Raw genomic sequence first — 10511 nt, 5'->3', positions numbered from 1 at the left:
AACCGTACGTTATCAAAGTGTGGGTAAAGAAGAGACCTTTCATGTTGTGTCTCTGAGCAGCCACCGGTCCCACGAAGTGATATGACCACTGTTTACCCAAAATACACTTTTTAAAGGGTTCTCTACCTATATGCAGGGTCCCGCTGGTTTTTTTCTGACATTCTGTGTTGTAAACATTAAATTAGTACACTTTTGATATTTAAACTATGAGTTACCATATGATAATGATACTGAACAAAACTGAGATTTTCACTTTAGAATGCCCGTAACTCGTAAATGTCCATAGGGTGAAGGTAATAAGACAGCTATTACTGTTATTACTAACACCACAGCCTTTAGTGATTCACAATGTGCTTTAATATAAAATAATTTTCAGACCAGTTCAATTAAAATAAAGCAAAATGCTGTATGTGCAATCAATCAACATAACAGCGTCTTAAAATACTAAACTAATGCCAGGTGAGATTCATTTGAAACTAAGATCTAATGTGCAGACTGGTGAAAATGTGACAAAATAGCAATTTTATGTTGTTTTGCCTCTGATCTCTGAAAGCGAGTGTAAAAAGAGACAGGTGATCTATCCTCTAACAATAAGATAAACTGCTTGCCATAAAAACTCTGTCTATTGCAATAAAAAGAAAACTTCAAACTAAATTTGAGCTGTTAAAATCTTCACAATTAATACATTCACATACATTTTTTTAGTGTCAGCTGATCTCTTATCTGATACAATTTCTTCTTGAACTCATGTATACAACAATGTTTCTAAGTTAATATTGCATTAAACATTCCAACAGCACACACAAAGGAACTTCTCGGGGTATTGGTAGTTGTGTGTAAGCTAGGTGCTGGTGCTTCGTGTTTCATTGCTTGTCTTAGTAACTGCAGTTTTAGCCTTTCTCAGTGACATCATAAACCACAGGAAGATGAAGAAACCTGCATGGAACAAGCAAGACAGAGGAAGAGAAGTAAATGTTTAGACTTTATACAGGAGATGCAATGAGTACGCACATTTGAAAATGAAAGTAGTAATTCATCTGTGTGTCAGAATCTGCAGGATGTGCAGATTGTAAGTTGTGAAGGACCAAAACGCAGACGCTTGGAGACAGATTGATTGAAACTTAAAGTAAGTCATTCATTTAATAGAATAGTTTAATAGAATAGAATATAATAGAATATACCTTCATTGTCATTGTACATGTACAATGCAAAAACACCACAGGCTGACTAACATGAGTACAAAGGGAAACTGAAGTCTACAGATTTAAAAACACACTAACTAGAATATAAAGCCAAGGAGAGATGCAGGAGCAAAGAAAGGAAGAACAAAAACACTGGGAAGCAAGTAACAGAAACAGGTGCTTTTTGAAAAGGATCCATGTAGACAGTGACAATATATATACCGAAGGTTGATTTGAGGAGCGAAGAGAGGTGGGGAGAACAAGACATGGCTGAACAGAATGATCAGACAACACAAGGGAAGTAAAACTCATGACAACAAACAAGGAACACAAACTCTAAAATAAAACAGGAAGTGAGATAACTAACCATGGAAAATACAGAAACATGACTAAACTAAATACAGGGTTCCTGAAATAAAAGGATGAGTACACAGAGGGTGGCAGAAATTAACACAGTAAACACAGGGGACACAAGATAACCATGATGAATACAACACTAGCAACTATAAACAGAAACATGGGTTTTTCACCATGAGAGAGCTAAGTGGATTTATTTTCCATGTATAATAGAAAGTGCTTTCCCTTAAACGTAATGTGCTTCTCTCAGAAATGCAGTGCAAACAATATTGTACAGTAGACATTTAGAAGCCTATGAATTCTTTAGTTTATTTTTAAAATTTGAAAATATTCTGTGACTTTCCAAAATCTCGAATCACTATGAAATAATATTTTTTTTAATTATTGTAAATGACCTGGCCACCTGCATTACTTTGTTTCCCATGCGGGGCCCACACAGAAACTTGTGACCTACAATAGCTCTAAAATCATGACAGAATTTATCTTAATTGATTTTACTTCTCTGACATCATCACCAAAAACAGTCATAATGCGAGGGTCTTATCGGCTACAGTTGACAGGCCAACAAACCCTCCTGTGTGAGTGGCAGCTGAACTTCATTCGACCATGGCCTGCAATGACCTTGCCAAATTCTTCACAGACAAAATCCAAAAGATTAGACAAGCAATTGGTACATCAACAGCAGATTCAGGATGTGTACTGTGTCCACCGAAAAACTGTTTAAACACCATGAAACAGTTTCACCCTATTAACAGCAAAGACCTGGAGGACATCTTAGGTCAACTGAACTCCTCTTGCTGTTTAGATGTCCTGCCAACAAGTTTTTTTCAAAAAGGTCTCAAAGGCTTTGGAGTCAGACCTGTTACAGCTCGTCCACCTTTCTTTAATGTCAGGTGTCAGGTAAACTGAAAACGGACAATCTTGACAAGTCACAAATGAACAACTACAGGCCGATCTCAAATCTCCCATTTTTAAGTAAGATCACTGAAAAAGGAGTTTCTCAACAGCTCAATTACTTCTTGACACAGAATAACTGCTATGATGCCTTCCAGTCAGGTTTTAGACAGAACCAAAGCACTGAAACCGCTCTGACTAAAGTGTTTAATGACATATGTCTGAATATAGACAGTGGAAAAATGTCAGTCTTTGTTTTGCTGGATCTCAGTGCAGCATTTGATACTGTTGACCACAACATATTACTCAAACGACTGGAGAACTGGGCAGGTCTTTCAGGAACTGTACTAAACTGGTTCAAAATATACTTGCAAAAACAGGAAATACTTTGTATCAATAGATAATTTCATATCTGAGCAGACAAGTATCACATCTGGAGTTCCCCAAGGTTTCATCTTGGGACCCCTTCTGTTTAACATGTACATGCTCCCACTGGCACAGATTATAAACAACAACAAAATAAACTATCATAGCTATGCAGATGACACACAACTATATATCACAATGTCACCAGGAGACCAAGGCCCTGTACAGGCTCTTGGTAAATGCATTGAGGAAATTAATGACTGGTTGTGCCACAATTTTCTCCAGCTAGACAAAAATAAAACTGAGGTAATAGTCTTTGGCGCCAAAGAAAAACGATTACAGGTCACCAGAGAACTTCAATCTATACATCTAAAAACCACAAACCAGGCGAGAAATTTGGGTGTAGTGATGGATGCAGACCTAAACTTAGAGAAACACATTAAGACAATAACAAAATCAGCTTACTATCACCTCAAGAATATTTCAAGGATAAAAGATCTGATGTCTCAACAGGACCTGGAAAAACTAGTCCATGCATTCATCTTTAGTAGGCTTGATTACTGTAACAGCATCTTTACAGGTCTACCTAAAAAATCAGTCAGACAACTACAGCTCATTCAGAACTCTGCTGCTCGAGTCCTCACTAAGACCAAAAAAGTGGACCACATCAGTGCAGCTCTGAGGTCTTTACACTGGCTGCCTGTCCGTCAGAGGATAGACTTTAAAGTTCTGATGCTGGTCTATAAAGCTCTGAATGGTTTAGGACCAAAATACATCAGTGACCTCCTGACCCAGTATGAACCTTCCAGATCCCTCAGGTCATCTGGATCTGTTTTTTTGTCAGAACCAGACACAGAGAAGCTGCATTCAGCTTTTATGCTCCATATATCTGGAACAAACTCCCAGAAAGCCTCAGATCAGCTGAAACACTCCGTTTATTTAAATCCAGGTTGAAGACTCACCTGTTCTCAGCTGCATTTGAATAAAGCAAATCCACACTGTTTTACTTTTAAGCTTAAATTTCAAAACTTACATTTTAACTACTGATTTTATCTACTGTTACTTCCTTTTTTTTTTCAATTTTAAATCGTGCTTCATATTTGTTTTTGTTTTTTAATGTCTCTGTAAAGCACTTTGAATCACCTTGTTGTTGAATTGTGCTATATAAATAAACTTGCCTTGCCTTAACATACAAATGGTTATACAGACCTTGCAGTGAGTTCAGGATGCAGAAGAGGTAGATGCCAGGAGTGGTCAGGTATCCAAAAGAGAAGAAGACCAGGCCCCAGGTAATGCCGAGCAGAGTCATGACTCCCAGCAGGGTACAAATGTCTTTCTTGGCTCTGTCACGGTTACTCTGCCCAAACTGATTTGCCAAATATAGAATGACACAGGAGATTATATACAATCTCACACAGTAAGACAAATGTGTTTAAATAGTCAATACTAAAGTATGTTTTTTGTTTGTTTGTTTGTTTTTAGATAAATGACTACAAAACACAATACAGTGCTGAAAAGATTTAAAGGAACACTTTAAAAACACAACAGATCTCATTGCAAAAAAATGAGATGTTGGATGGTGTCTTTAAGGATCTCCTCACAGATCTGGACCAGTGCATCACTGAGCTTCTGGACAGTTAAGCTGTAACCTGGCACCATCGGATGGACCAAAACATAATGTCCCGGAGGTGTTCTATTGAATTTAGGTCAGATAGGTGTGGGGGCAGTTAATGGTATCAGGTCTTTCTTCCTTCAGGAGCTGCCAAATGAGTCTTTGAATTGTCATGCACCAGGAGGAACCAAGAAACCACTGATCCAATTTAGGGTCTGACAATGGATCAAGGATATCCTGATATCTAATGGCATCCATAGCTCTCGCTGTTTATTTCATTAACGTCAAATCAGCTGAGGCTGATTAACACTCCCTCTGCTACTTAACTGACCAGATCAGTATCCCAGAAGTTTACTTCATCAAGTTGGCTTAATGCTACACTCTGAATAAAAAGTGTTCCTTTATTTTTTTCTGAGAATTTACTTGGTCTTAAAAGCTAACAGACAACCCATCCCACAGTTCATCCTTTAAAAGGAACGACTAATGTAAAATAAAAATTAACAATAGTGATGACTAGAGTTAGCCTTTATTTTTCTTGTTATATAAAACTACCAGTTGTTTATAAGACTAATTCATTATTGTTATTTTTAAGCTTTCATAGGACATGTTGACAATAGCAACACAAAACTGCCCAGTACCTCTGTGGTTTTGCGTAGAGTCCAAACTCGTCTGATTGTCACCGCAAACATGATCATGTTAAAGAGGAACACCAAGATGAATGGTCCCAGTGTAGTCCCCATCTTGACCTTGTCATTGGTTATATAGCATCTAAAAGAAAGGGAGTTCAGATGACCCATGTTTCAGTTAAGAAGTACTTTCTGTAATAGAAATCTTATTGCAGGCGTATTGATGCATGCCCAATCATCCAGGATGGGAAATCGCCCCAAAAGCTTGATTCTGTTCATATGGACGTAGTGTTTTCATTGCAAGAAACTTTTCGTCACTCATCCAAGTGACTTCTTCAGTCTCAGCTGACTGCAGGTTTCCCCAGCCTTTCCCATCATTTGAATGAGTGAAACGTTTCTCCTACTGAAAACATTACATCCAGATGAACAGAATTAACTTTTTTGGGGGTGGGTATAGCGGATAATTTAGATGCATGTGGTGAAATATACCAGAGTCTTCTCCATATAGGCAAATAAGTGTTTGGTAAAATTGAGTTTGATTCCTATCCCTTGTATGACACTTTCCCCTCTACACTCTGATGCGTACACCAACAGTTAATAAATAAATATGAATTGTTATTTTAAATTTTCTTTATTCAATTTTAGATGCTTGCAGATATTTTCCTTACATATCAGTGTTGTTGGATTTAGATGCGTCCAGAGAGACAGGACTGTAAAAGCCTCTGTCTATGATCACCACCACTGACACAATGACTGCAGGAACACCTGAAAAACAAGAACTGTTATTTAGATGATGATGATGATGACGATGATAAATAGCTTCTTGCTTAAATTATTCCACTCACCCCATCCCACCACACTGAGTTTGAGCAGGTATCTTTTGATGTAGATGTTGAAGACTTTGACTAAGAGAAGGTAGAGATGAAATCCCTCCAAAGCCATCCAGCTGAAAGTAGTCAGCAGGGAGTAGTGAAGGGCAAGAGCCATGTATAAACAGACCCCAGTGGAGGACACTGCTGCCACCCTGGAACTTAGCAGGAAGTGCAGGTTGAGGAGGATCAGGGCAATCACGAGGTTGATGTGGACCTTCATAGAAACATCTTCTCTGACCTTTCTGGCAAATACAGATGTGATTCATGGTAAGTCACATCTTTTTTAGTATTATTCTGTTTGGAATACAATTAGACCAAATCTACATGTATGATGTGATAAGGAACAAAGATTAAAACAAGGAAAAAAGACAAAAAGGTTATTAATTGACTGTGGTGTTAAAAAAGTCAGGACTGGAAGGCGATAGTACATACTGAATAGTCAATGGGATAGGAGGAGTCTAATAACAAAAGCAGAGACAGAAAGGATGAAGAATGTCATTAAATGAATTACCTATTTGTGATGAAGAGCAAAACAGTGATGACCAGGGCAAAAAGAGAGAGACTGCAGCCAATCAGAGTGATGTATGTTAAAATCTCCTGGTCTTTAGGTGAGAGGGACCCAGTGCCATTTGTATCAGAGCCAGAAACAGGCAGCTGTGCAGAAAATACACACTCACTTTATTTTGCAGCATTTTGATTGTGAGAAGTAGTCAGTGAGTAGAAATTAAACATAAGACACGCAAACAGTGAAGCAGTAAAGTCAATACAAAATAAGCAACAGGAATAGAGGAGGTGTATGCAAGAGTACAGTTCTATACAATAAAATAAGCAGGAGACAGACACGTGATTGGGGAAATACAGTCTTGTTTGTCCAGTTTTAGTATTTCTTTTCTTCATCATTCAAGTCTTTGGCTATATCAAATTAAAATCACAACACCCTGAACACGGTTTTTATTTCAGAAAGTTTTCAGTAAATTAGGTGTTGTAAAACAAAGATGTAGATGAGGAAAAGTAAGTCACAGATAAGATAATCAATGACAAGTCAATGAGCCAATGAACTGTGCGTGAGAACAGATGATACTAACAAAAGAATGAAGATTGTAGTCATGGTGTAAAGGGAGCATTTGTAACAGAAAAAGATTACTTTTGTTCACTTTGGGGCATCTAGTGATAGTATCAGGAATCACACGACGTCGGCAGGGCACACCCAGTGCAGCGACATTCTTAATAACACACTATAGTTGAGGAAACATTTTGGCAAGAGATGAGTGTTGTACGTTGTACAGTATAAATGAATCTTTTTTGTTTTAACATATATTAAACATACTGTAAAGTCAGTGCTATGAAAGTCTTGAGTCACACCTCATGTCTTTATATTTAGCTTCTAATTCTTCAGAAAAGGCTGATGCACATTAAATTACATAAGAACTGTACTGAAAATCACTGGTAACATGCCTGATGGAGGAATGACATTTTTTGGTTCACATTTTTTTATATGGAGTAGGTCAGGAGAGAGATACAACAGTGAGTGTCTGCAGCTGTCTGTAGAACACAGCGGGGGCTCTGTTATGTTTACACAGTGGTGTTGAAAATCTTATCAAAGTTGATGTAATTATGAACACAGTAAAGGTACTGTCAGATTTTGTTTGTCCATGCAATACTATGTGTTGACAGTTTCAGCATTAAAATGATTCCAAAGATACTATTACTACAGTTAAAGAGTAGAAGAGAAGAAAAAACCACAACATTATTGAAGCGTTATTATCCAATCATCCTGACAGAGAGTGGAGCAAGAGGCAGACAACATCCAAAAAGAGCTTTGAATGTCCTTCAAGAAGTTATTCTTCAAAAATTTGACAACTGCTTAAAGGAATTACAATAGAAAGTTTGACTATGTGAGTTAAGGCTGAAGTTGGCCATTACACACAACAACTTTTTACCAAAGCATCAGAACCAGATAGCTAAACTGTGTCCAACTCAGCGTGAAATTGTTGGATTGTTAGCAACACACCTGCTAAAAGAGATTTCCCATTTTATTACTGAGGTGTTTGTCTATATTTTGTTGATCGAGTTTCCCTCAAGTCTAAAGACATGTAAGTCCTGAAATTCCACTTTTTTAGAATGAAAAATTGTCCGTCCTACCAGAAGCACAGCAAAGTATGTGAGATGGTCACAGGAACAGGTGACATTATTCTGACCACGAGTCCATAGAGTAATGCATCCATCCTCACTAAAAGCTGATACATCAAAAATAGAGATCAGTGATACATAAGATGTTTTTATATCCAAGTCAGATCAGATCAGCTTTGTGATCTTAAGACAAAACACAAACAACAATGACTGAAGGTTATTTAAAAAAATATTAATGTTTTACATTATTCTTGGCAGATGTGATGCTTGGTTACTCACTGTTTGGTGAGAAGTTAATGAACTGACACGAGGGTTTTTGGGTGTCCTGTGACACAGAAATATTGCATGTTTAAATACTATATATGCCTAACTTTTTTTTTATTAACTTTTGCTAAACAAAAGATAAAACATATTTAATAATATAATATTGTAAAAGGCACATCTGCAGTAAATGACAACATTAAGTACATTTATTTCCTTGGTTAGGTTTATGGTGATGTTGACACGCTGCTGTAGTCCTGATATCCTCTTGCGCTGCACACTCAGGCCAAACAGTCTTCTGTCATAAACGTCAGTCTACAATAAAACACACATTCCTCAGTTTGTTTTTTGAGAAAATATTTATTTAAGATTTGTTGTCTATTATGAAATAATTTTAATGTAATTTACATTTTATTAAAAGGTTGTAGTGATTTTTCCCTGGTGTACCAACTTTTCTACATAAAAATATACATAGAAGTGTCTTTAATATATACCACATTTATATTTTGTGCATTATTGCTAAAGACCTTCAGCACATTTGCGTTTAAATATATAACTCATCCTCTTCCTGTTTGAAAGTTGAACAAATTGATTAACTCTTACTGATTAGAGCAGTTCCCATAGCTGTCTTTTAATGTATAAAATTAAACTAATTTAATGTAAATAAATAAATGACTAACAATATTTCACTTATTGTTCCTGTGGCAAAACATTCTTTTATGTTTAAAATATGAAGACATTAAACCATAAAGAACAATGTTAAGTCCAAACTTATTGCTCCTTCATGAGACACATCCAATCCATTTATTAAATCATGGAGGCAATAACGTACTGGACACAAAGTTATTTGTACATTGTTACATGTGTTGGAGCTTTCATGTACTGCATATATGAATTAATATTTGTAGCTTGGGAGAAATGCTATTATATGGCATAAAGGTATTTTGAATACACAGCAGGGTAAATAATCATTGCAGTTTTAAAACTGTTTCTCCACATGAAGATATCTGTGCGAGTTAACTCAAAATAAATTGCTATATTTTTGTCACTAGTTTGATGTGCAGAGGCACGGCAGGTTCCAAATAAATCTTTATAAAATCTACACATCTGTCTTCCTGACATGAACATAAAAGCAATCACTTTACTGTTCTGCCAGCAACTCTATCCGATAATTATCATATATTTCCAAATGAAGCTGAGGCTGAAGCACTTTTGGTGTATAAGCAGCTAAATTTAAACAATTGACATGTAATGTGTGTAGAATTGATTTTATTACAATGCAGTGTTTTACTACAAAAAACTATGAGACCTTGGGGCCTTTATGTGGATGTTACTTTAGCTATTCTAGTTTCCTAGAGGTCTGCACTAAGTAAAAAATCTATTATTTGTCTCCTGCTTTACTTCTCTAAAGTCAAGGGTCAATTATGTATATATGCTTATATTTTTGTTTGTTTGTTTTTAAATAATGTGACTTGAGCTGAATGGTGGCAGGTTTGAGTGCTCAGATGAAGGTCTGTTATCAAGATAGTGAGACAAAAGTTTCTTAATAATAAATAATGTTAAATGACTGGAAGATAAAATAAATATGGACCAAATGTTTGCTTATGTAAAAAGATTTTTTTTAGTAATGTTACTTGGCTAAAACAAGCTAAATCAACAAACGATTGTAGTTTAATTTACAGTGTAAAATCTATGTCTGTATAAAATTCAAGATTTTGTATAACAGAGTTTAATTTCTGACCTGGTTTATTTCAGGCCACTTAATCATGCAGAACACAATCTTGTTGTTTGGTCCAGCTTGCAGTTCACTCGGCAGCTGAACTCTCACTCTGCTGCTGGGAGGAGACTGGCCTGGTTGTACCTGCATATGCATCAACGTGCCAAAAACAGGAAGATGATGTGAATAAGAGTAACATTATTCTCAACTTAGCATATATCTAAACATGCATTATAAATTTAATGGAAATCCAAAACTGCTCTTCAGCCATTTTAGTCCAAATGATCTCAAATTGCTGGAACTTGAGGAAAGTCATTAAGGTTCACAGACTCCGAAATGCAAAGCAGCAGGAAAGTTTAATCTACAGTATAAAGAACATGTTCAGATATTTCATAGCTAAAGCAATATCAAACAAGCTGTTTTGTGGCTTAGGGAAAATAAGGACAAAAGTAACTAAAAATACATGCACATTTGGACATCAATAGGATATAAACA

At 36.3% G+C, this 10511-nt stretch overlaps 1 protein-coding gene across 1 annotated transcript; it reads right to left on the bottom strand.

Moving 5' to 3' along the window:
* Window positions 1-334: 334 nt before the first annotated feature.
* On the bottom strand, window positions 335-10172 carry LOC146678155 (adhesion G protein-coupled receptor G2-like). The gene is made up of 10 exons (XM_085411093.1): window positions 10041-10172; window positions 8507-8614; window positions 8318-8363; window positions 8051-8145; window positions 6420-6562; window positions 5882-6150; window positions 5705-5801; window positions 5049-5178; window positions 4008-4164; window positions 335-936 (listed from the first exon to the last, which is right to left on the bottom strand). The coding sequence occupies exons 1-10, from the start codon at window positions 10170-10172 to the stop codon at window positions 842-844; spliced, it is 1272 nt and encodes a 423-aa protein (XP_085267219.1). The 3' UTR covers window positions 335-841.
* Window positions 10173-10511: the final 339 nt, after the last annotated feature.

Source organism: Rhamphochromis longiceps, linkage group LG1, assembly GCF_057381845.1.
Source record: "Rhamphochromis longiceps isolate RC_006_pf linkage group LG1, R_longiceps_female_GT1.1, whole genome shotgun sequence".
NCBI classification, from domain to species: domain Eukaryota; kingdom Metazoa; phylum Chordata; class Actinopteri; order Cichliformes; family Cichlidae; genus Rhamphochromis; species Rhamphochromis longiceps.
The sequence above is the reverse complement of the archived record's forward strand: the minus strand, read 5'-3'. Positions and strand labels throughout refer to the sequence as shown.